Source organism: Kryptolebias marmoratus, linkage group LG8 (assembly GCF_001649575.2).
Source record: "Kryptolebias marmoratus isolate JLee-2015 linkage group LG8, ASM164957v2, whole genome shotgun sequence".
Lineage (NCBI taxonomy): Eukaryota > Metazoa > Chordata > Actinopteri > Cyprinodontiformes > Rivulidae > Kryptolebias > Kryptolebias marmoratus.
The window spans coordinates 23,932,323-23,959,411 of NC_051437.1; the positions used below are offsets into that span (position 1 = coordinate 23,932,323).

A 27,089-nucleotide genomic window follows, 5' to 3' on the forward strand; every position below is an offset into this window, starting at 1 on the left:
CAGAGAGCGCAGCGCTCAGAGTCCCAGAGCCGAAGCCCCAGGAGCGGAGAGACGGAGAGCGAAGGAAAACTTCTCCAGATGGATTTCTCCGGCGGAATCGGACGCTTCTTCTTCTCTTACGTACTCCTCACCGGCGTTTTCATGACGCTGGAAGCCAGAGAAGGTGAGTGTTCGTCTGTGGAAACGGAACTCTTTTTTTTTTTTGCACCAGAAGCTGCTGGCGTGAAACCCTTTCTGCGTCTGGCTGAAGGGAAACACGCGTGCCATGCGGGGAAGCTGCTTGGAGGAACTTTAAAACCAGGAAACATTTCACTTTTTAACACTCTTAATGATCACTGAGCTTTTATTCAGTAAGAAAAATAAATAATAAAAAAGAAACACATAAGTGTTTTCATTTCTCAACACTTTTAATGAAGCTGAAAGTTTGCTTCTCTAAACTTTACAACCCCAGCAGGTGAGCAGCTTCTGGACAGTTTCAGATCAATCTGGGATCTTATTTTCCTCTAAATTACTTATGTCAAAAGTTTGTTCTCTTTATGTCACCATTATGATAACTCATATCAGAGTTTGTCAGTAAGTTGAACCTGTGAATGGTAGAAATGCCCATTAGTTCTGTAACTTTTTTGTGGTCATTTGTTTTTAGAAATGAGGTGAGTTCATTCAGTTTCTAACCTCCTGACCTTCTTGTTGTCTCCACAGAGGTGCTTTTGGACATGAGGGCAGCGGGACGAGAACTGGGCTGGTTGACATGGTCCCCAAGTGAGGGAGACAGCTCTCAGAAAGAGAGAACTGGGGTGAGTTTCGCTCCCTGGCTGCTCCTTCAACTCCCACGTCTCCGATTGGAATTCGCCTCAGGAGAAATTACTGTGGAGCAATTTTACAGGAAGGTGCTCCTTGCATAATTCTCCTCAGAGTGGGCCCTGTGTGTGTTTGTGTTAGCACATGTGAGTTTTCTGTAAAAACCTGACATTTTAAAGCCTGTTTGAGTGTGGATATAAAAGGGAGTCATGGTGTCACACGAGGAGCATGTCTGGGCTGCACCAAAAGCACATGTAGGCAGATAGAGTAGCTGCTTGCTCTGAACTGGGAATACTTGTGGCTTCTTGTGGTTTCGAGGCTCCAGCTCCAGAATTGTATGTTAGAGAGCAATTAACTTTTAAAGTTTGCAGCATGTGGTAGCTCTCTTTCGGATAGGAGGGGCTTCGGACGGAGCCAGTCGAGTCAGTCACGGCTACCTTTTCCTTTACACCAGGGGAAAATGTCTACATTTTGGTGATGCATCCCAAATGCTGTGGTTGTCTGGTTGCCAGTGTACTAAAGACATGTGTGCCTTCCTCCATGGTGCGGTTAGGGTAATTGATCAGTCAGGCTCATGCAGATTCACTGTAAACAGCCTCATTTCATGTGCTGATGATTCAAAGGCATGTGCAGGCATGCTGCTCGGTGGTTCACCTAACTTTCTCAAAGATGTGTCACCACTTAAATGTGCCTTTCTAAAAGTTCAGTTTCACTTTTTTATGGTCTGCTGGATTATTCTTTAACTGCGTTTTTCGGTGTGTAACTACACGACTTTCCGTTTTTTGGTTTTTTTTTTCCTCCTGAGCTTTAGGTAATAAAAATGACCACCAGCTGTTTTAATGGATTTGTAGATTTTGCTGTTGTTCATCAAAGTTTATATGCAGCGCCACACACTCCGCCAGCAAAGCACATTCCTTTAATTAATAGCACAGTGGCTACATACAGAAAGCAAACCACAGCTTCTGCCTCTGTGGAGGCCAGTTGTTCCTCCTGAGCCAAGGTTAGAAGTTGTTGTCACTTTTTTCCAAGCATTTTTGTGGCAGCACATAGTTAGTATGCAAGCAGCAGTGCTATTTGAGGGAAGAAGCCAACGAATGCAAAAAAAAAAGAGATCTAAATGGGGAAATAATTTAGTTTCTTTATAATGTCAGAAGTCCATTGTCAGTTAAAATGCTTGGGGTCGGTAGTGTTGTGAGGCTCAAAAAGTGGAGTTCTGTTAGTAGAAAATGTGTTATTACTGTGATGGACCATAAAAGTCTTCACGGGGAGTAGTTAACAATGCACACACTCGCTGTTTTCGTTTCCAGGCTCAGATTTCAGTGGCTGAACCCTCATGGTTAAATGGTTGCTCCTTTATTTGGTGATCCTTTGAGTGTTGGTTCAGCCGGAATGGTTTGAAGCTCCTTAGTTTTCCTACCTCTAACCTTTTTGGTTTGTGGGGTTTTGTTTCAGTGGGAGGTCCAGCAGAGAACCCTGAACGGCTCTCAGTTCTACACCTACTCCGTCTGCAACATTGAGGAGCGCGAGCAGGACAACTGGGTGCGCTCCACCTTCATCCAGCGGCACTCCTCGGCCTCGCGGGTTTTCGTGGAGATTACCTTCATCGTCCGCGACTGCAACTCGTTTGACGAGTTGTCGTTAACCTGCAAGGAAACCTTCAACCTCTACGTGCTGGAGTCGGACTCAGACGTGGGCACGACCTTCCACAAGGGCCAGTTCAAGAAGGTGGCCACCATAGCTCCCGATGAGATCACCAAGAAAAATGAAATGTACATCAACACAGAGACGAAGGTTGTGGAGAACCTGTCTCGAAAAGGTTTCTACGTGGCCTTCCAAGACATCGGAGCCTGCATTGCTCTTGTTACGGTCAGAGTGTACTACAAGACCTGCCCGGCCACCGTGAAGAGCCTCGCAATGTTCCCTGAGACTGTAGCCGGAAGTGAGAACCAGGCACTCAGGGAGGTGAGCGGGACGTGCACGGAGAATGCCGAGAGTGAGAAGCTACCTCAGATCTACTGTACTTTACACGGAGAGTGGGTGGTACCGGCGAAACAGTGCCAATGCAAAGCTGGCTTTGAAGAGGTTGAAGACTCGTGTCAAGGTAAGGGCATCTTCTTTCCCTCAGGCACTCTATCCTGAAGGACGCAGCTTCCTTCATGGTGTGTTTTACAAACACGCTTTATCCTTGTTCTAATTGCCCTAGATAATAAAACAGGTCTGTACGACAAATATTTATCATAGGTGCTATTATCGTTTCTCGGTGGAATTCTGCCCCTGGCTATCGCGACTCCTCTGCAGTGGGAAGAATGCCGAGCCCTTCTCATACATGTCCTGGCATAATCCCTGACCGCAAATGGATAAAAGTGGGAAACATGCTTTAAATTTTCAGTCGTAATTATTGCAGATTTGTGGAACAGTTTGTGAAAGCGCATCCTAATTTGGTTATAGGTTGCTTCATGTTTTGTGTCACCAGGGGGAAAAAAGTTACACAATCACATGCCACGAAGCAGAAAACACAATAAATATATATATTACATTTTTTAAAAACACACTGAAACCGCTGGAATAATTCAGAGATAACACATTGAAAACATTTTTCTTTTCTAACATTTTTTTATAAATCATTGAAATGGTTTTTTTTTCTTTTTCTTGTTTTTTGAGATTCTGAGAGGTCCGTTTTTGTGCGTTTTTAAACCTAAACACTTTTGAATAAGTCGGACGCAAGTAAAGTTTCAAAAAGTGTTAAAAGCTGTTGCTTGTTTTCCATCCTGATGCAAAAAAAATTCTATATACGGTCTTAAAAAACACCTGTTTAGCCCTACAAACTTTATTGTGCTTTATTTTGGTCCTAGCCATGACAACATTTTAAATGATATCTTCTAAACCCTGTTTAATGAATGCTTTATTCAAACACTTCAGCTTTTACAGCACCTCGCCTGGTTCATAACCCGCACCACATTTCACCAGGTGATTTCCTGTTCGCTCATTATCATCTGCTGTCTTATCTCGGTCTGAGTTTGAGTCATAACTCAGGCCTTAGACTTTGTAGTCCTGTCATAGTTGTGCTTTAACTCACTGTAGAGAAGGCCTTTATTGTTGTGAGGCTGATCAAAGAGGCAGAGGGGTTACTGTATTTGATGGATTGGTGTTTTCGAGGCAGATGGGAGGAAAAGGGAGGAGAAAGGATGAAGCTCCTGAGCCTCGCTGACTTTGTTCATATCATGCATCACAGACAGCAGAAAGCCCCCCCACCCATCTCTCCTGTGATCAGGCATGTTCACCCCCCGCATGTCTTCACATCCATCCCCCTGTTTTGTACACACTGAACCTCAGGTGTGTGTGTGTCTTCATGTGAACATGGAGCACCGGGTGGCATGTGAGGGCCTGTTGAGATCTGCTCCATGACAAAACACCTAAAGACTCCCATCTGCCCCAAGTGATATTCCTTCTTCACCTCCTTTGTTTGCACACTGACACTTGCACAACTTTGAAACGCTCTCAAAGAATTACCCGAAACACACACACACGCGTCAAACTGCGACTATAAATTCACAAACGGGCCCCGGTTATAATAGACGCGCCTCCCCACTTGGTTTCCCCTCCCATTGGCGAACGGGGAGCTAAAAGAGCTGAAGTTTTCTGTCAGTGAATTGGTTTTAGCTGCAGAAAAGCACCAGGTGAGATGACTGGGGAGGAGGCGAGGGATGACAGAGAAGGCATCCAAGAGTGAGAGGTTGTGTTTAGAGGAGTGGTGTAATTTTTCTTTTTTTTTTTAACGGACGGAGGTGAGGACTGGAATGCAAAGGTAGCAGAACAATGAAGTGCTGTGTTTTCCCTGAGAGAGAGAGAGGGAGAGAGAGATGTAGCCCTCCACCTACCCATTCCCCCCCCTCCGTCCCAGTTTGTAAATTCCTATCCAGTTTGCTGAGAAAGATCCTCCCAACATTACTGCAAACCTGTGGAATTCCCAGGAGGTGGTGAGATAGGTGGGTGGGGGGGCAACAAGTCCGGGTCAAGCCCTCACATTAAAACTACTAAACAAAGAACCCTCCCCTCACCACCACCACCACCTCACGAGAATTACCAGGATGAAGTCCAATGACAGGTCTGAGATGCATGGGGGCAGTTGTAGATGAAGATGGAAATGAATCACGGGGCTGCAGCATCGAGCCAAGACAAATGGTAAGGAGGGCTCTAAAAGGAATCTCCGACAGACGCACAGTTAATCATTCTCCCCACTTCTTTCCTGTATGGATAGCTGCTCAGGGGAAAACCCACAAAAACTTCAACTGTGGTGCTTTTTTTCTTATTTAGGTTGACATTTTCCATGTTCTGCGATGTATTCACTCAGTTTTATAGCTTCTCAACCCCACGGGACGTGTTGAAGTAGAGATCTGAGTTCTGGTTTTCGTCTCCGACTCTTCATCTGCTCTCACCACGGCAGTATTTTTGGCTTGTCTCTCAAACCTTATAGTTTTCTTTTTCCCCTCTCCTAAACTTTTTTGTTGAGGGTTCTGAACGTGTCTGTCTCCTCTCTCTGTAGCATTCAGTAACTTTTGATATTGGATGAACAAACTAAAGATAAGAAAACTTCCTGTGCTGCAAAGACGTATAAAAGTCTCAAAGGTTATAAATTATAACTAGAGGCAGTGGCAGAACACAAAAAGGGCTTTGTTATTAGTGAAAGCATTACAGAGCCTCACGATGGTGTTTATACACAACCACAATCCTCAAAAGAATACTGAAGGACTACTGAGTGTAACTTGAATCTTTTTCTTTTCATACAGTTAATTACCTTTTGTTTGAACATTTTAAATTAATGTTTCTTTCTATAACAGTACATGATTCAGACAATGTGTCTTTATATTTTACTTTCAAGGAGCCAGACTTTCTTGTAATCTTTTAAGCTGGTCAAGAACAATATATATTCAGTTGATATTTCAAAGGTTTTATTAGAATTTTGACTGCTTTTAGACTCATTTTTTTTCTTTCCAGCACCTGATTATTTCAGAGAAATGTTTTAACTTTTTTTTTTAACTCAAGGCATGAACCAGTAGTGTCTGCACATAAGAAAACTTGGCAAAAAAAGGTTAAGTTTGATTTTAGACATTTTTTTTCCCCCAGCACAAAGATATAATTTGTTTCCGTTTTTAGTTGAATCTATGAAAAATGCAGACAATAACACATTTTGACTTTAAAACAGTGTTTTTTGCACCAACAAATGATTCCTAAAGAGCTTTAAGGCTGAAAACTTGACCTACAGTAGATTATCAACTAAAGCTTTAGTGTCGAGGTTTTGCTGAATGTTTCTTAGAATCGTGACTTTCAAATAGACCGATTAATCAACCATGCCTGTACCTAATCAGTTATCAAGTAGGAAAATGAAAATGCAGCAGCAGCTGCTACAGCCAGCTCACTGTATCCCACAATTTAGTTGTGTTTTTTTAAAGCATAAAATGCTCTTTTATTTATAGTTTTTACATGTAAAAGTTTTTCTAAGAGTTCTTGAGTACATGCATATTTACTTAAAGCAATTACTGATATATATTGTTAAGCAAAAATTACATGTCTGTCATTGTCAGGTAAAAGTACTGAGCAGAAAATGAGTAAAAAAATGAACAAAATCCCCCAAAACCCCAAACTTTAACCCAAGGCAGGCGTTGCAGATTTGCAACAGCGAATTGCATATACCTAATTACTCCACATTCATATTTTATGAGCCTTATTTTACTCAGATGATAATTTCCCCAAATATCTGATTTTTCCTGTTACTAAAACTTAATTTGAGCCTGAGAGGGTTAAAAGAGCTTCAGAAATAGTAGAGGACTTGGAATTAGGACCACTTTAAAAGGTTTCAAGAAAAACTGGCTCTTTGAAGTAGGGGTGGTTTAAACCTTTTTGCAGTATTTTATGTGTACAAAAACATTACTTTGTTCTTTTGATGACTTATGCTCATGTGGCAACTGCTTCACATCAGTTGCACAACTTCAATTGTTTTTTTTTCTTCATGTATGGAAAAGCGTACCTGCATATAACTGAACCAGTTTTTTTTTTTTTTCTTTTTAAAGCTCTGTAGTTTCTAAATGTGACTCCATGTTCTTTTTTTTGCCATAATTCTCACTGGTACAATTTAATGAGCGTGTGTCACTCCTCATCCTGACCTGCCTCAGCTGATCCTTGGGTTTGTGTTGGACTGTCCCGGTAAACACCTCACCAGCTACCCATAAAGCCTCGGCAAACAGGACCTAATCCAACGTTATGGTTGCACAAGGCTCTGTATATAAACGGAGACACGGCGTGGAACATTTTGGAGCGCAGGGGGACAGTTTGACGCTTGAAGAAAATGTCATCCCGGTGGAACAACTGTCCACTGGATTCCAGTAAAGTTATTACTCGCCAAAGGAGGTTCCAGTAAACTATTTTCTCTCTCTCTCTCTCTCTCTCCCACTCTTTCCTTCTGTGTCCGTGTCTCCAAACTCAGCTGATGTAACAAACGGTTGGTGACTAAGCTGTAGTGTAACAGCACACTATGGTGAGTGATTTGTACGGGTAGTAATTGACTTGGGTGTGTTTGGGCTTTTTGATTGAAGTAACTACTGGTTCTGCTACCTTTTCTGCATTTGTGTAATCTCTTTCTGCCCCTCACCCCACGTCCTCCCCGTCTCTCTGTTTAGCCTCAATTTTCTGCCTCTCATCTACTATTTATTTGGTCATTTCTTATCTCAACACATTATTCCCGTGATTATTTTTCAGCTCTCTCTGCTGTTTACTCGAGAGATACACACTGTTGTGCAAGCTGCCTCAACTACAACAAACTAAGACACAAACAGAAACTTTTTTTTTCCTTCTTGTTTTGTGTTCATGTTGCCCACAAAATCACACGAGGGCTGTTATTTTTGGCTAATGTGCAGGGCATGAATATGACACCAAAAGAGTTTAAACATCCCGTTTCACATGGCCCTGATGGGATTATTTAGACTGTGTACACTTTAGGTATTTCTCCCCGACTGACTCATAAAGATAAATAGAGGCTGAATCAGAGCAATGCTGCCAATCTGAGAGACAAATACAGTTCGCACAGTGGTTAAAGCATAAACGTTTGCTAAAGATAAAATTAAAACATGCAGGTAGTTTTTCACTGAATTGCGATTAGTTGGCGAACTACATTCACCAGAGAGTCTCCAAAATGTTTCAAAACATTCTCGGGCGTTCTCAGTTTTCTCACTTCAGAGGTTCGCAGCCTCGTCGCTTGAATTTTGAACACTTTCAAAACAATTGATGTTCCAAACTTTCTCTCAAAATAGTAACAGAGTTGTTGCAAGTGTCTCGAACCTTCCTTGAATTTGTTTCCGTAATCTTGAGAGTGGATGAACCTCAGGGTTCAGTTGGATACTTCTTGAACATTTGCCTATTCTCTTTTTTTTTTTCAATTTTAAGCCAACAAGTGTCGCCAGCAGTCACAGCCCTATTAGATACTGGATTTAGCCACTTGTTTGTCTTTTGGAGCTTGATAATTGATGTTAGGATTTTGAGGGCTAATTGTTTACTCGGAAACTTAAGATTTTTTTATTACTGGAGTAGAGATTTTTTTTTAATCGTCTTGTATCTACAGCCAGCAATAGTTCATCATAATTAAATCAGTGTCTTGGCAGCTTATCTCATGTTGGGTGTGCAAAGTGATGCGGCACCACTCCTCGAGATCTCCCAGATTTGATTGAGCAGGCTTAAGGTGGATTTCACATAATGGAATCAGTTCACTCCAGCAGGATAATCCCCACACAGAAATTTTCTGCTCCACCTATTTCCCTTGACTCTTGGTCCTCATAGCTGGTCTAAAACAAGCTGACTCACTGTCTTATTGGACAACGCTGCATAAGCTATGTATGTATGTTTATATATATATATATATATATATATATCTATATATATATATATATATATATATCCCCTTTTTATTTCCATTGCCTCTAGAAAACCTCTGTGATTACTTTTAATTTGTGGATTTCTCAGAAGTCATGCCAAGGCGGCGTCTGCTCAGCAGGCTGAACTTAAGGGAGGTGGTTAGATTAGGGGGGCCTCTGAAGGCGCTTTCAAGTGGTGTCATGCACTGTCTTGTTAAGCTGCAATAACTGCAAACAATAACAGAAAATGTAGCACAGAGGAGATCTGATGGGCCCTTTGATGATTTATTGCAGATCACAGAGACGAGTGCAGCAGTGGCTTGAAATGTGTGAAAACCATGATGGTTTTTATGACTACACACCTAAACCGAAAACATTTGGGTTTCAAGCTTAAGTGGTAATGTTTTTGGAAGAAAAATAGGTGGTTAAAAGTGTTCGTAGAGAGGAGTTTGTTTTCTTAATGCACATCGTTCTTAGGTGGATCTCCTGAATGAAACCAGCGTTTTATAAAATGCTAGTTTAATTTCTAAGGTGTAAATGTAGGTAATGATGGTTGGAGCAGCTTTATTGTGGTGTTTGCCTTTTTGAATTTTAACTCCAATCGGGTTAAATGTAAAAAAAAAAAAAAACTGCATTTTCAGCCTCTTTATTCCGTTCCATGTGTCTTGTGTTTGTTCCACCGTGGAGCGTCAGGGATTTTTAGTTTTTGAGCGTGCCTGTTGTTGTGCTGTGGAAGCTGGGACATATTTCCTCTTAGTGACATTCCTGATCCTACAGGCTATGTTTATGTATGTGTGTGTGTGTGTTGTGGTAGGGGGTGCAGAGCAATGTGAAGTGCATTGTATTGTACTGCTGGTGGTGTGTGAGGTCAGCACTTTCCTTCCCTGCAATCAGTCAGTTATCCACCACCCTCCACCCCCAGCGCAGCTCAACACCCACCCACCCAGGCTTCACTGCTAACAGGACGAGCCCACAGCGGAAACCGGAGGTCACCTAATCCCCCGGTGACTCTCCGACCCGTTGGCTCAGGGCTTTTCATTGTCGCTCGGTGCTGTGCGGCTTCAGCTCAGCTGTTTTTAATTTTTGTCGTCCTGCCTGATAAGTCCTTCTTTTTTGGGTTTTGTTTATTGGTGCATTTTGGTCACTTCCTCCTCCCAGGCAGGAAGCTGGCAGTCGTTAGCATCAGGTGTGTGACCTGTTGGCTTGCAGAAGTGTGATGGTGTTGTGTTTGCCACCTGATTGTCTGGAACTGACAACGAAACATGGAAAAAACAAACCAGCAGGCTGAGACTTCTGGGAAGCTGTGTGAACATTGTTTTTTTTTTCTTTTTCTTTTTTTCAGAAGATCTGCATGACTTTAGAGCTTTTCGAGCAGGGTTTGTATCCCCTCGTCTCCACTTTTCATCCCTGCATACCTCCTCCTGTCACTGAATGTAAGGCAACATGGGGAGCGAGAGGAGAAAGGGGATCAGGGGAATTTATTGTGTTTGTTAACAAATCCAGATGAAAGCCTGGGTGTAATTGTAAAACAGATGTAATGCCCTTACAGCTGCTCCGCTGGTCAGCTAATCTTTTTGACTAATGTCCCCAAACCCCCCTCTCTCTAACCGCATGCACACACTTCCATCAGCCCCTGCACCTTTATTGCTCCCCTCTCCCCTCCTCTCCTCTACCCCGTGGCTCATGTTACCAGGTTCACCTCCCCCATCAGAGACCCCCTCTGTTCCCCAAATCCAGGTACCCCGAATCGCTAATTACGTGTTGTCACCCTTCATATAAACAACACGACATGACATACTGCAATTACAGCCAGGCTTGTCCAGTTCAGAGATGAAAAGAGGGGAAGTGAAATAACTGAGACAAAGGAAGGCCTTTCTGGCCTCCAGAAATGACCGAGGCCTGCTCCGATATAGATCTGACATTGTGTTTATTTCTTGCTTGGTTTTATTTTTCCAAGATCTTTTTTACTCTCTGGTCGTACCTCTGAATTGACCCTTTCTCCTTTTTCCTTCTCGTCAGTGTGAGCATGTGTTTGTTTTACTTGGCCGGTGACTCTGTGTAAAGCCATGCACAGTTTAACTCACAGCTACCCTGAGGCAGACATGACCTTTCTGCCTTTTAAAAGCCCAGCCAGGGCTCGATTGTCTGGGGGTGTGTGGGGGCCCCCTTCCACTTCTTCCTTGTGTCCTGGGGGTGATTTCTGCTGTCAAGCCACCATGTTACCCATTATTCCATCTATACGAGCAGGCATTCATCACTGTCACCGTCTCATCCATCTTAACGTTCGCTGACGAACTGGGGAGCCCTCGGAGGCTCTAGAGCCACTCGGGCTCCCTGAATGTAACAGGCCCTGGCACTCATTCTCTATAAACAAACACAGAACCACTCAAGGCACAGGGGGCCTCTCAAATGACAAACAATTCCTTGCTTTGTAGCAAGTGGGAGGGAAAAAAAATGGCCATTCTGATTTTTTCAGACTGAATTTTTCCTTTTTTTGTAGACTCACTCCTCACAGGACCCCCTTCATGTGCTCAGTGCTTGTGTTCATGTTGGGTCAACATATTTTAGCTTCCTTTTTGGTTATTATTCTGTCTCAGAACTCTTAGTTTCTGTGCTGGTTTTTCTGTTGGTCGTGCTCCCCTGTGCGTCCATGCTTTGATTGGCTGTTTTAGGAAGGAAGGCTGCGTCAGCCGCATGCTTCCTGCTTCCTGTTGTGTCCAACAACAATCCAAGCCCCCCTTCTCTATGGAACAAGGGAGGTTGCTTTCTCCGGACTTTTCTTTTTTGTCGAGGAATCCTCTTGTTAAATCCCTCAACGAGTTCTCTAATTCCATTTACTGTTATTGTGGCCCGTATTTGAGAGTAACAAACTTGTTTATAGCAAAAACGGAGAAGTTGGCTGTAGCTGAGGCCTTGTTCACACTAAAACACCGTCTTTCCTTTCTTTATTTATCTTTTTATTTTTCATTTCTAAAAGATATTCTGGCAAACATGGCACCTGTTTCTGGAAATGTCTTCATCCACACAGAAACAAAGAAAATGACCTGAAATGTTGTAGCAACTATACCAAGCCTGTATGTGGCGATGTAAACCCGCCATGGAAATACACCAAAAAACTGGAAACAAGGCGCGGAGCAGATGCTTCGGACTGGAAACACATGAAGAAAAAGACAAGGAAGGTAATTACAAGAGCAAAAACCAAATCCTTTTTGTGTACTGATGACAAAGTGGAACTCTCTCCTTTGTGTCGTTAAACTCCTACTAACTGGTTGCGTCAGTCCAAACAGGCAGACACAATGAATGATTTTAGGCCCAGTATCCACCGAGGGACAGCTGGAGAGAAGGATTGTCCTCACTGTTCAAATTAAATGTCAGTCTTTTAAAACTAGGGGTCTAAGCAGTCTATGACATCAACATTTTCAAAGAGTTGCATTTTAGCTGTCTACAAAAAACGCAAGGGTTCAATATTTTTTTCACTCTGGAACCCAGTTTAAAAACATACTGTTTTGAGGCTCCTAAAACATTTGTTTCCATGTGGAAACAAGGCCGAAACGATCAAAAAAGCCCTCTGTATATCCACAAAAACGCTGTTCCCATGTGGACGAGCCTGGAGCTGCACTGGAGGCACTCAGCTCCAGGCTGTCCTGTTGGGTGGTGTGCACTGGAATGCATCTTGATTATAGAGGCAACACACAGTTTTAAGGCCGTCATCTCCACAGGCCTGACCATGATGCATTGCAGCCAGCACTGTAGCACCAAAAGGAGGGTCGTCCTCTTCTATTCAGTTGCCATGTGGCATTTCAGCTATTCCCATCTGCAACGCTTGTGTGTGTATGTTTTTTTCCCTTTCAGCATTTGAATGGCAGAGCATTCTTCTTGCCTGCTGGTCAGTGGTGAATAGCAATGTTAATGGGTTAGCTGGGAGCCCTTTTAGGGATGACTGGGAGGGGAGAAAGCAAGGAAGCGAGGAATTTGGGGATTACGAGGAGGAGAGGTAGGGGAATGAATCAGGGTTTGAGGCAACAGCTGTTCCCTCTTCTCAAAGCAGGAGTTTGCCCCGGCCTGTCTCTTTTCTTTCTTCAGTCCTCAGCAGGATACAGTATTCCTCTCTTCCTTTCTTAAACCTTCTGTTCTTTCACCCCACCTCTCTTCTGCCTCGCCCGTCTTCTCCCCCGCTTGCGTTAATGAGTAGCAGTAGTTATAAGTGAAACAGCTGGCCAAGAACCAATAGAGATGGTGTGTAGAAGGACTGAATTTAATGCAATCCTATTGGAGAAACATTCAAACTTTTACTTGGCAGAGTGGTTTTTGTTTCTTGACACCATTGTTGTCATGCTTTTCTCATACACACCTCCCCACATATGCTCTGCATCAGCTCAGTGAACCGCAATTATATAAAAAGCCAAACAAAGTTGAAATGAGGCTCATATTCAATTGAGTAAATCCCCTTTATAAGACCTAAATGGAGCTTGTGCTTTCTGTCATGTGTGTGGTCACTTGTGGCTTCCAAATGAGCTCCGCTCAACTGAGCCTCGCTGAAAGGCAACTGCAGACCCAGACAGTATCTCCTGAGTGGGTCTGATATTGTCTTTGTCCTTGGCGCTGCTTTTCAATTAGCCTCTGTTGGAATCTGGCCTTTCAAACCATGTTTGCCTTTGACTAAATGTTTTATTGCTTTTTCCCAGACAGCAGCATCGCTGTAACTTGAATCTCTCACTTTGAATGCCTCGTTTCATTTGGCTAGCATGATATACCTAATCTCTTCCTTACCACAGTTTCTTGACTTCCTGTGTCTGTTTCTTTTGGTTCATGTTGCGTTATCTGCTGATGTCCTTTGGCCCAGATATTGGAACTCATTTACATTGTCAACATCTTTTAACATCTGTCATGAGCTATTTAAACTCCCCAAGCAAAATGACTTAGAACGAAGGAAGGAAATATATGTGTGTGTGTGTGCGTGTGCAGCAGAGGGACATGAACAGGTGACAGGCAGTCGACATAATCCCCCTCCTGATGTCAGAATACCCATGTGTCCAAGAGTGCTTTGCATGCATGTATGTGTATTTTGTGCATACATGTGGCTATGGGTGCTTGTGTGCAGTGCCTACATAGGCGTGTGTGTGTGTGTGTGTGTGTGAATGTGTGAGGATGTGAGCAGCAGTCACTGGAATGCTCTTGCAGAGTTAAAGGGCAGCCGTCTCATTTTCGCTCTCCTTTATGGTGCACTCTCAACCAAATTTCACACTGTTTTAAGATCACATTTCACCATTTCTACTCACAGCGGGACAATCTACCTGCATTTCTTTATTTAGCGTTACCGTAGACGTGTGAAATTAGGCATCCGCTTATCTTTCAAAGAAGCCACACAAGTGTCTGAAATAAAAGTATAACACACTATTGAGCTCCAACAGATGCTTCTCTGGTGCTTCAGTGACTGTTTAGCTATTTTTTTCTACTTCAGAAATGAAAACTGACTTATTGTTGTGGAATGTAGGAATACTGGTTGTGTTTCCTGAGACTGCATGAAAGCAGCAGCAGTGGGGGGTTGGTGGTTGAAAAAGTAAAGAGTAGGAGTACAAGCAAGACAGGGAGTCTGCGATTTTGTTTCAGGGTTGGGCTCATGTGAGCAGCATTTTATTTGGACTGGACGGAGTTTTAATGAGTAAAGTCAACACTGTGCAGAGTCCTGCACAGGATTTTCCTCCCGTCTCTCTCACTTGTCTAAATGTGGTCTTGACATAATAACGTGTCCCCCTCGACCTCTGAGGGTTGCACTGGAAGGTGAAAAGTTCAAACCATTGCTGGTCTTTCAAAGAGGATTGATTGATCTGGAGGAACTGGCTCTGCTTGGTGTCATTTGGGATGCTGCCGGAAGTCGTTTTTGTCTTTCCTTGGCTGATTATCGGTTACAAATGTTGTTTTGAATTTGCAGAATGTCAACCTGGCTTCTTCAAAGTTGAGAGTTCCAAGAGCGACAAGTGTGAGCCGTGTCCTGCAAACACCCAGGGGCTGACATCAGGAGAATCCTTTTGTTCCTGTATGATTGGCTTCTTCCGGGCCCCCGAAGACCCCATCACTGGACCATGTTCAGGTGAAGATTAAACAGAAAATAAAATATGTGCAATAAGTTTTGATTTGTAAAAGAAAATTACTTTATCCTTTCTGATTTTTTTTTTCTTTATTGTGCAAGAAAACAGATGTTAAGGGCTTCATAATCATTAATGTTTTTACCCTTGTGTGTGTGTGCATGTTTGTCTGCCCTGTAACCTCAATACCTCTTAAACCACTAGACAGATTTTATTGAAACTTTCCGAAAGTAATCATTGGATTTACATATATAAGTGATTAAGTTTTGAAGTTAACCCAATTTAAGACTGCCACTGCAGCCATATGACCTTTTAAATAAACACAAAAATAGCTATAACTCGAGGAATGCTAGGCTTTTATTACAGCTTTTTTTCATCTGTCCTCATCAGGCCTCCCCTCAGCCCCTCGAGATCTTGTGGCCATCCCCAGTCCCCACTCTACGGGAAAGCTCCTCCTCTCCTGGAGGCCTCCCGAAGACACCGGAGGTCGAACCGACATCACTTACAGTGTTGTGTGCCAGCGATGTGAGAGCTTTGGATGCCAACCCTGCGGAGAGAAAATTCGCTACGATCCAGCCAGCACAGACCTGACTCACACCAAGGTGTCAGTGAGTGAGCTGGATGCTCACTTCAACTACACCTTCACCGTGGAGACGCACAGTGGTGTGTCTAGTTTTGGTAGTCAGGCAGCACCCCGGGCTGCCAGGCCGCCGTCCTCCACCACTCTGACTACATCTCTGCACTACACAGGTGAGCGGCGCTGATAGGAGGCAGGCCTGCGATGCTATCTGTTCTGCTGGAATGACAGATGCTATCTGAGATTCAGTGACAGCTCTGCAAATCAAATTGTGCCACAGGAATGACATGAACAAGGGTATAGGTGTATTTTCCATTTTTTTCTCACCTTCATTGCCTTCAAAAGGCAGATAATGGTGAGTGTGTGTTTCTGTGACTCTCTTAGTGGAATATCTTATGAACAAAATAACAGATTTTAATGAAACTTTCAGAATGTAATCATTAGATGTACATCTACAGCTGATATCTTTTGCGGTCAACTAAATTAAATATGGCCACCACAGCTAACCAATTTAAAAACCTCAAATGTTCTTTTCTCTTTGTCCCCAGAACCACCCAAAATCACCTCCATGCGGCTCGTTGAACGGGACTCCACAAGTTTGTCCATTTCCTGGGACGTTTCTCCCCAGCCGCGTGTTTCGTCGCCGTCCGTTCGCTATGAACTCGCTTACCGGAAAAGGGTGAGCACAACTTTTATGTTTCCTGTTAGAGCCTCGATAGTAATGACTTTATCACCACCTTTAAACATGAACTGTGGTGAATGTAAAATAACATAAAACGGATATGGACTGTGTAGTTATGTGGGATTAAAACTGTAATTTAAATAAGCTTGAGTTCTTGATGGATGCCACCTAGGAACAGGCTCCACGCTCTGTCGTTATCACACTAAAGCACCAGTCGTGATGAATTTATACCACTAATTCAGAAGCATAAACTAACTGTGGCCTCTGTCTTCAGCAGTAACACTGGATTTATTGACTGAGTTTGTTTCTTACCACCCAGGACAACAAACACGATGTGACTACGTATGTTGTGCTCAAGCTGGAGAAGAACTCTGTTCAGATCAACGACCTGGCTCCAGACACTGCCTACCTGGTCAAGGTTCAGGCCTTCAGCAGTGACGGCAGGTCTGGAGTCCCCAGCGTGGAGGAACAGTTTGAGACGTCTCCCGAAGGTACAGAGTAGATCCACAGCAGAAGTCTTTGGGTTTGGTTTTTTTAGAAGAGAATCTCTCTTATGTATGGTTTACATTTCTTGCAGGACAAGTTAACAAAACTGCAGTTATCCTCGCTGCAGCAGTTGGAGGAGCGATCATGTTGATCCTGGTGATCGTGATTCTGTTCCTGCGCAGACAGTGAGTGCCCGGCCCGCTCCGTTGGCCCGTCTTGTCTTGCCTGTTCTGGTAATCTGTCACAGAACACCATCCTTCAGTGCCTTCCTGTCTCATTCTTCTGCTTTTCCTTTGTGGGGCTTCCAAATGCCCGTTGCATTCACTCCTTCCTCACCCCGTTTTTTCTGTCCTCCTTTAGCCAACTGTCTCTTTCTCTTTATCTGGATCTGTGTCCCGGCACTCACCAGGGAGGAATTTGTGTTGAATGTGTCTTGTCCTTGCGCAATGGTTACATTCAACTGAGCGTTCGGGCCTTTGAAAGGAAATTAGCCCAGAGTGGCACATTGTTGTTGATAAGAGGCTTTTGGTTCTTTCTGTACGAGGTCACAGGCGTTTTGTGAAGTTGACCTGGGCCTGTACTGTAGCAGACTGTAGGCTGTGTAGCCACCTCCTTCTCTGTGTTTAAATTGGCTTGGCAAACACGGTCTATAGCCAGGCTTTATCAAAGGGACGCTTCTGTCTGAATGGATGCATTGCGCCAGTGTCTGGATGCTTTTGAAAGCTCAGAACATGGAGAGAAATGGTTACAGGGGGTGGTATGTGCTAGTGATATAAAAGCAGTCAACTGATTTAAAGATGGACCATTTTATTCTTTTTTTTATAAATTATGTAAGGTGGGAATCTATAGGCACCTCACATTACAATTCAGAGGGCTGCTATCTAATAATAAAACAAATATTGATGCATCAGACATAAAATAAACTAAATATTTTGCTCTAAGGTCAACGCTAAAACTCTCAAAAAATGAAGAAATTTTAAAAACAAAGTGCTAGAATCATTCAATTAAAGCACTATAAATCTCACAACGTCTGGTTGTTTGACCCTAATGTTCTAGACGAAGGATGGTGTTTTAAGATGGAGTTGAATTATCAATAAAATCCTAAATTCAATCATGGCACGTAGTATCTCATTGTTCTTGTGAGAACACGGGTGGATTTTCTGTTGCAGTCTCACTGTTTTCTGAATGTTTGTGACCAGTGAGCCGTGCGGCCACGTTTTGTGCAGCCAGTTTTTTAAAATCACATCCTCATCCTCCCTCACTGTACCTGCCTCAGCCTGCTTTGACCCCACCTTGGCAGTCGCTCCCTTGTTTACGATTTAATCTGCTGGATTACACGTGAACATCGGCAGATTCAGACCAGTTTCTCTTGTGAATGCTGTTTGCCAACAAGTAGCCAGCAGTTGCAACCTTTTTAGACCAGCATTTTTCTCCTCCTCTGCGTGGAAACTCGTACACAATAAGACTCTTATGAACATAATTTTTCCCTTTAACTTTTATTTAATTGCACTGTCCCTGTTCAAATAAATAAATCAAATCAAATCATAGATGCCGAAGTATTTCCCAACACTGGCTTTTAATGCAGAAAATGCTGCTTGTATGTCATGTCTTTATTGTGTGCACGCCATAAACACACGGATTCCTCCTTTTGCATTTCTCATGACGTGATTAACATGAAATAATTGATTTTGACATTTTAAAATTGATTTAAAATTGTAAATGTGATTAATTCTAACTCCCACCCCTACTAACCTGCTGATGTTTTTGTATCACTCAGAAAAAGCAACTCTCACATCCGGCAAGGACCAGAAGACGCCTACTTTTCAAGCCCAGGTATTACAAAAATAAACTCTTAAATCTCCATGTCTGATCTTTAATTTATTTATTTCATTGATTTGTTTTCTTACTTTTTTTTCCCCTGTGGCCTGCAGAGCAATTAAAACCTCTGAAGACCTACGTGGATCCGCATACATATGAGGACCCCAACATAGCTGTCCTCAAGTTTGCCACTGAAATCCACCCAAGCCACGTAACCAAACAGAAAGTTATTGGAGCTGGTGAGTGACAGCCCTGCTGAGATAATCTGCTGCGAGGCTTAACTCCGAGATGTTGAAAGATCTTTCCAATCCCCCCAAAATTCTCTGTTTATATTGTGCATTTTCAACAGCTTAAAGAGTCCGGCTGACAGTAGTTACTCCAGTGAGATTAGCATCTATCTGCATCTATCTCACAGAACAAGTCGAAATATTTTTTTTGTTGTGTGGCAACTCTTGGCTGCGGCACCTTTTGTGTTTTTGGCTGAAGCTGATACGAAAATTACACAAAAGAAACTGCTGCAGAAACATTGTTTTTGGAAGGATATCAGAGCACCTTCCCGGGCTTCGCAGGGGTTTTATTTTTTATTGAGGATACGTTTATTCAAGTGTGACCACCTTTACCCTTTGAACCAAAAGCTTTATTTCAGCCCCCCCAGCTCCCACGACCGTATGCCCTCTTTTCTTCTCATGTGACAGCTGATTCCCATGCTCCCACACAACAGGCCATCAACCATTTGCACAATGTTGCCTCTCTCTCGACGCGGAACGAGAACACACCTCTGTGAGAGCGCCTCAAGCAAAACAGACGCAGAGACTTCCTCATTTTCTTTTTGTTGTGCTGCCAAGCCCCCTACAGCTAAAAAACTTAAGATGACACGAGCATTTATTTCATGGCTGTTTTCTAAATCAACTGTCCTGATCCTGATGATGATGCTTCTCCTGCAGGGGAGTTTGGAGAGGTGTACCGGGGCATTCTGAAAGCGCCCGGGAAGAAGGAGGTAGCGGTGGCGATCAAGACACTGAAGCCTGGCTACACGGAGAAGCAGAGGCAGGACTTTCTGAGCGAGGCCTCCATCATGGGCCAGTTCTGCCACCAGAACATCATACGTCTGGAGGGGGTGGTCACCAAATGTAAGAACGTCTTTGCATTCCGAAATCTTTCTCTTTTTAAATCTTACCTTTTTGTGCAAGTGTGGTCTTATATAATTTATTCTGTTTTTTTTGTGTAGTTAAGCATGCAATGATAATAACTGAATACATGGAGAATGGAGCTCTGGATAGATACTTGAGGGTAAGTCCACCACAACCTATTTTTAAAATTTAGTCAGAGCTTGCTGTATTTTTGGTCACAGCTAATCTATTCTTTTGTTGTCCCAGCAGGACCACGATGGAGAGTTCTTGTCGTTCCAGCTGGTGGGAATGCTGCGAGGCATCGCTGCAGGCATGAAGTACCTCTCTGAAATGAGCTACGTCCACCGGGACCTGGCTGCCCGCAACATCCTGGTGAACACCACTCTGGAGTGTAAAGTGTCTGACTTTGGCCTGTCCCGAGTGCTGGAGGACGAACCTGAGGGGACGTACACCACAAGTGTAAGACTGACTTCAGTCTCATAGCAGGGCTTTTGCAAACATTTTTATGGATTCTAAGTTTTATTTTTTTTATTCAAACTCAATTTTTCTTGAGCAGGGAGGTAAGATTCCCATCCGGTGGACGGCACCAGAGGCGATAGCCTACAGGAAGTTCACCTCAGCAAGTGACGTGTGGAGTTTCGGCATCGTGATGTGGGAGGTCATGGCATTTGGTGAAAGGCCTTACTGGGACATGAGCAATCACGAGGCAAGTTTCCACGTTTACATTTTGCGCTTTTCTTTTTCCAGCCTAAATGAAAACCTTTCTGCCAAATTTTAGGCATGTTTTAAGAAAGCTAGCATATGCAAAGAGATCTAAGTGATCTGACTGTGCGTTTGCAGGTGATGAAGGCCATCAACGAGGCGTTCAGGCTGCCTGCACCCATGGACTGTCCGTCCGCCGTCTACCAGCTGATGCTTCAGTGTTGGCTTCAGGATCGCTCCAAGAGGCCGCGCTTCGGAGACATTGTCAGCCTGCTGGACAAGCTCCTGCGCAGCCCGGACTCGCTGAAGACCATCGCAGACTTTGACCCACGGTAAGATTTATTTATTTATGTGTCACGCAAACGGCTCATAAAGCATATTTGTTCTGGAGCTGACTCCAACTCCAGAGAATCTGCCACTGTCAACACCCAGTTCTTGGAAACAAACCTGGAACCAAAACCCAAAACCTTTGGAGTTAAGCTAATATAAATTCAATTTTGTCTACTACTTTTGGCCTGTTTAACATTCATGTCTGTTATTAATTTATTTAGACTACTCTAAAAATACTCCCTTAAAGGGAGAATTAGAAAATATAATCACATACTTTTTGTAGCAGGGAGTGTTGTCGACTTTTGTTACACAAATGGAATAAAATGATGAATTTACTGCTGGGAGAAGTGATTGAAGAGCTGAAGTTAAATATAATGACATTAAACAATTATTTTTTATGTCAAAACGTAAAAAAGAAAAATACAACTTTTAAATCAAAAAGTATTTTAATTCTTTTATAACTAAGGTCATCATAACGTTGGTTAATAATAAAAGGAGTTTTGTCTGAAGACATAATTCCTATTTATTTATTCCTTATAAAAGACATTTACCAGAAAACAGACACATATTTATATAATATAGGGTAACATACAGTATTTTGTGGCTTGACTGACTTTTTTCTCCCAGTTTAAAACATTTTTTTACATTTGGTTTTGTTTGAAATGTTTTGAGCTTTGACCTGGATTCATGCAGAAGACAAAAGTTAATGGTTTTATTAAACTTATTCTTATTTTAATCCTTCAATGTTTAGAGTTAAGCGAAACAAAAGGGTAACCGCAGTGAACACAGTAACATTTAAAGCCAAGCTTATAAAGAGAGGTGTCAGCTTGGCGTTAAATGTTTTTTTTGTTTGTGATTCTGTGAATGAATACTTTAATTTTCCTCCTGTGAGAAAGTATTGAGAAAGAACAAAAGGATGTCATGTTCAAGCCTCCGTCAGGCTTCACCCAGACTCTAAACGGGTTTTACCACCAACTGGTTTCCTGCTCTGTAATTACAAACCTTGGTTATCTGCTTTGTTTAGTTTTTTTTTGTCAGTTGTGGGAAAGCTTGTCAATAATCTTTTCTTTTTATTTTTTTTGCTAGTGTTTCCATCCGGCTGCCCAGCACCAGCGGTTCAGACGGTTCTCCCTTCAGGTCGGTGTCTGAGTGGCTGGAGTCCATCAAGATGAGCCAGTACAGCGAGAACTTCACCCGGGCCGGGATCATCACCATGGACCAGGTCATGCAGATGAAGACAGAGTAAGTGTCACTTTTTGGGACCGCACAATGAAACAAAATGTAACTGATCTGGTTGCATAATTTGGCAAAAGATCAAACCAATTTTTCTTGTCAAAACAGAACTTTTTTGCATCGACATGGCTGCAAATTGAAAAATGTTTCAAACCAAAACTGGGCTTGTTGCTTTTATTCTAATTTTCCCTTTATAAGCGAAGCAATAATGTTTTTGCCCAAGCATGCGATATTCATTCCTTCAAGGAATGCTAGGCTTTTATTTAAATTCCTTTTATTTTGCCCTTTCATCCACACACACATAGGGTAGCATTCATGCTCAATCCTTAAAACTAAGAGTTTCAGAAACAGTTCCTTGTAGCTGCCTCAACGATGACCCAGAAGGAGAGATTATCCTGTACAGAAAGCTGCATTTAAGGAAATCAAGGCCCTAAAATAGGTGGACATCATTATAAGTTCTAAAAGACAGAAGTGTGCTTAGCATGCACCCCCTGAAGACATCAAAAAGGTAGTTTAAGACAATTACATCTTCCCTGATGTGTAGGAGAGCTACAGGAGGCAATTTAACCAAACAGACTCAACCTTTGGGGGGGAAAAAACGCCTTTGTGAAGCTCATAATTTAAGGTTACTTTTAAGGAATAGGAACATTTTCTAACCACGCATGACCAGCCGAGACGTAGCCCCACCTTACTTTGTCATTGTATACGTCTGTCAGTCGATCCTGAGAAGATGAGCACCTTTTTAAAGCTGAGGAAACTCTTTTGAAGTGTTTGTCATACCGTATGGTGTGATTTCAGGGCCCCATGTTTCCATCTCGGGGCATCTGGTAGCACTCTCCGAAAAACCACCAGCCATTTACGATCCACCCTCTGCTCGCCAGACAAGTGATTCATGGTCAACAGGGAGAATCCTCGTTAAGCAATTAAGGCTATAATTAAGGCTTCGACTGAGGGCTGGTGTTTATGCAGAGCTTTCGCAGGTTTGCATCACATGCTGATGCAGAGTTTATAAAAAAGTTTTTAAAAATCCCTGTACTACTTCTTATTGTGGAAGATGAATTAAAAACTTAGCAGCAGATAACGAACGAGGAATGCACCCCACCTAGCTGAGCGGGTTGGAGTTTCATCACACGGAATGAGTCAGTGATTGCTTCAAGGCAGGAAGGATGCATGTGGAACGGTTTGGAGCGAGTCCAGAGTGAAAACACTGTTGTGTCTGTCTTTCACAGGGATATTAAGAACATTGGGGTGAGATTGCCCGGCCATTTGAAGCGAATAGCTTACAGCATCTTGGGCTTAAAGGACCAGACCAGCACTCTGAGCGTGTTTTCAGTGTGATCCTCGCCATGAAGGGAACTGAAACTCCGGCAGGCGGACTCTTTGAACTCTGAAACTGAGCTGGAGCAGGACTGCAGGGACGGCTTTGGATCGACAGAACCGAGAGAAATGTGCCATCTTTTGGGCCAAATGAATCAGACTAACTTACTGTACATTGTTTGATTTCTTCTTTTTTTTTAATCAGGGAATTGAGCAAATACACAAAAATAAATGTATCCGTAGACATTTACTATTTAAATATCTATTTTTTTAAGTCTACTTTCTTTCTTTACAAGATACAGTTTATTGCGCTTGCATATATATTTTTTTTGTCCATTTTTGAACAATAATCTACTTCAGCTTTACAAACCATGTAGAAGAACTGTATAAACGTGATAAATCAAATCATGATTCAGTTTGTTGGTGCTGATGTCAAAGAATTTCTCGTTAAAAGGCACTTGGCTCCACTTCCTGTCAGGACGGAGCCTCGGGGAGCTGAAATGAGCTTGAGCTCATCCAGGAACGAAACAAAAAGAGAAAAGAAAACAGGACTGGACCTGGTGTTGTTTCTGGCCTCCTGCTGGCTCTGAGCAGAAATTAAGCTATGATGTTCATATGGAGGGGTGGGGGGGAAACAAAGAGGACATGTTAGAGGTACTCTGTGTACAGATTCACTTTTTTTTTTCTTGTGTTTTGCCTGTTACCAAAAAAAACAAAAACACACTGAGATTAAAAAAAAAGATGCTGTGTAATGTAGCACTTGGCTCAAAAATAACTTTTTATTGTTTGTTTGTTTGAGAATTCCAAGCTAAAGATGATTTGAGTTGTATGTTTGTTGGAAATAAAAGAGGGGGGGAAAAAAGCACATAAACCCCACAAATACAAAAAAAATAAAATAGTTGCTCAGATTTCTAGTAATAATCATCTGGTTTGCTATTTCAACTTCTTGTTCACTGTTTTTTTTTTTTAGAAATATTTAGTCCTGCTTGGGTTCATCTATTGACAGGTTTATCTAGATGCTTTACAGCTGAAGAGCTCGACTCATTCTGGACATTGACCCGTTTTAAAGTGCCTCTTCGAGCGGGACTCTCGTTAAATAAGCCGGCTCTCCCGCGCCGACCCCCCTGTGCTCTTAACTGATGACTGCAAATCTTCGTGTTACTGACGAACACCTTCCTTTACTTGAATTTTGATTGTCTTGTTAAATGTTTGAGTCTGTTGTAGCGGAGAGACCCAACTTTTGAAAAGGGATTTATATAATTTTTTAAAATTATTATTCTGGTTTTTTGGTTGGAGTTTCATTCTGTAAATTTTGTATATTTCTTCAGTATTAATCATGTTTCCAAGCTGATTCTTTTTCTATGTTCACATCTAAAGCCGCCTACATTTTCTTGCTTGTCTTTTTGCCTTCTGTATTTAAGTCTATTTATTTTTGTTTTTTGAACTTTTATTTATTTATCCTGATAAACACTGAGCTGGGTTTAGAGTTGGACGTTGCTCACTAATTGTCAACAGAAAAAAAAACAAAAAAAAAAGCAATTTTCCTCTTTATTTCTCCTGATCTGTTCTTTCCTGAGATTGCATTTGTGGCAAAATAAAGTCTTAAACTGAATTTATTAAAGCCTGTTGTTTAACTGGACGACAAAAGTTTTGTTTATGATTTTTATAGAGCCAGGATGTTTGGATTTCCACCTGGATTTGCTTATAATGTGGCCGAGTGGCTTTAATTCCAGAGTTGGGACCTGAAGTAAACATGCGAGTGCTCCGTTACATCCTGGAAACTGTCGTCTACACAAACAAACACACACAAATTCACTTCCTCTGTCTGCAGCTATGGGTGTTTAAAAGATTAAACCATGAAATTCAAATAAAGTTGAAAACCTCAGCTGGAACCCTGATTGTTTATAGTAATTAAGAATTGATCAAACCATATTTTGTCAGTGGCGCCTTTGGAAAAAATCACCTCCACAGTTTATTTTTCAGTGCTGCAGCTCTTCATGTTAAAGAAGAAGCACATCTTTTAACACATCTTGTTGTGTGCAGCTTATTGTTTTTACTTCCTGCAGGAGTCTGGGGTGCTTTAAGGGGCTTTCCGGTCCAGAGCAGGAGCTGCGCCTCCATCCTCGGTCCCAGTGCAGGTCGGAACCATCTGATCCTGTTTGTGATGTTCATGGACAGGATCAGTCGCAGTCGTGGAGAGGAGGGCGTCTCGTCTCTGCTTTTTGCAGATGATGTGGTTCTGTTGGAGTCTTTGGGCCATGACTGGGATTGTTTGCAGCTGGGATGAGTCAGCTCTTCTGAGTCCGAAGTCATGGCTCTCAATTGGAAAAAAAAAAAAAAGTGGAATGCTCCCTTTCAGGTCAGGGATGAGTCTCTGCCTCATGCGGAGGAGTTCAAGTATCTGGGAGTGTTGTTCTCGAGGGATGGCAGGATGGAACGGAGATGGATCAACGGATCGGGGCCTTCATCTGCAGTAATGCTTCGAACAGTCGTGGTGAAGAAAGAGTTGAGTCGAAAGGCAAAGCTCTCCATTTACTGGCCAGTCTATGTTCCAACCCAGGGGTGTCAAACTCCATTCCTCGGAGGCCGCTCTCCTGCATGTTTTAGGTGTGTTCTTGCTTTAAAACACCTGGTTTAAATAGATTACTTGTGGACATGCTCCTGGAGAACTTGATGATTTGATGAGGAGGTAATTAAACCATTTGAATCAGGTGTGTTGGAGCAGAAAACCTCCCAGGACGGCCCTCCAGGCCTGGAGTTTACACCCCGGATCCAACTCTCACCTTTGATCACGAGGTTTGGATCATGACCTGAAAGAACGAGCTCCTGGATACAAGCGGCTGAAATGAGCTTCCATTATAGGAGCGGTCGGGCTCAGTCTTAAAGATAAGGTAGCAGCAGTTAGCTGTAGCAGTTCTGTCGCAGCCTGGAGTCACTTCTGGCAGGATTTTTAAAATATCTCTGCAGAAATAACCAAGTCATGTCAAACTGATGGCATCGAATGCTTTGAAATTTCTGAGGCTGGATCTGTTTTCTGACAACCTACTTCGGTCTTGGCCTCTAGCTTATCATTTTGTCAGAATAAAACCTTATTTCACCGAGCTGAGGTCGTTCAAAAAGCTATAAACAACAGATAAGATATTAATTATCCATAATCTTCTACAGAACTCCACTTCAAAAGGTCTGGACTATTGCTTTTATGAATGACACAGAAGGGAAGTCAGTGAGTCGTTACAGGTAAAAGTGAAAAGTTCTGGAAGGTAATGAAGCCTATTTTTAAAATGTAATAGTTGTGTTTTAAAAAGCTTTTCAGGTCAACATTTCTTCCTCGCTTTAAGAGTTCTCTCATGCAGTAAGAGATTACTTCAGCCTTTCAAATGAAGTGATCCAAACAATCAGATTAAACTTTGGGCCTGTTTGCACGCTGAGTCCTGGTTTTGATCCTGTCCCTGTTTGTTAAAACACTGCAACCAGGTTTCCAGACCTTTAAAAAATACTTTGGTATGTAGCTTAATAACCGCTGTGAAAATCTGAGTCAGTACGGTTGTATTTATTTGGAATAATTCAGTAATAAGTCCTGAACTAAGCAGGAATCTTAAAGGGTGTTGCCAAAGGTACGAGTGAGTCATAAATTATGAGTCCATTATGAGGAATACATCTATTAATCAGAAGGCTTACATGCGTCTCATGCCAGAACAGCTTCACTATTTATTATCACCCGCCACCAAAAGGTGAAGGTGGGTGGTGATGCGTTTGCCCGTTTCTGTCAAGATTGCAAGGTAATTTGTCCATGAACGAGACCAAAACCAGACACAGAGACAACAGCTGAAGGTAAGTGCAGTTTATTTACAAGTGTCCCGAATATATACAGTGAGAGGAATTGTGGAATGATCTGCGGAGCAAAAAGGGACAGGGTGAGTCTCGGGTACAATCCTAATATCAGCCGAGCGCTGCTAGGTGGCTTAGTGCATGTCTCTTTGCTCTTACAGGTCCAGGAGGTGTTCAGCAACGTGGAGGAGATGTCGGAGG

General features: G+C 42.5%; 1 protein-coding gene across 2 annotated transcripts; it reads left to right on the plus strand.

The window, feature by feature from the left end:
• On the plus strand, positions 1 to 24,676 carry epha2b (eph receptor A2 b). 2 transcript variants are annotated; one of them, XM_025004877.2, is made up of 17 exons: positions 1 to 163; positions 700 to 794; positions 2,251 to 2,899; positions 14,632 to 14,790; positions 15,176 to 15,535; positions 15,911 to 16,041; positions 16,364 to 16,535; positions 16,622 to 16,715; positions 18,308 to 18,363; positions 18,462 to 18,587; positions 19,293 to 19,478; positions 19,577 to 19,638; positions 19,725 to 19,937; positions 20,035 to 20,184; positions 20,319 to 20,512; positions 21,597 to 21,752; positions 22,973 to 24,676. In XM_025004877.2, exons 1-17 carry the CDS (start codon positions 79 to 81, stop codon positions 23,079 to 23,081), a joined length of 2,997 nt encoding a protein of 998 aa, XP_024860645.1. In that variant the 5' UTR covers positions 1 to 78; the 3' UTR covers positions 23,082 to 24,676. The 2 variants fall into 2 exon arrangements, with proteins under 2 accessions (XP_024860645.1, XP_017266834.1); XM_017411345.3 differs by having other exon boundaries at positions 19,728 to 19,937.
• Positions 24,677 to 27,089: the final 2,413 nt, after the last annotated feature.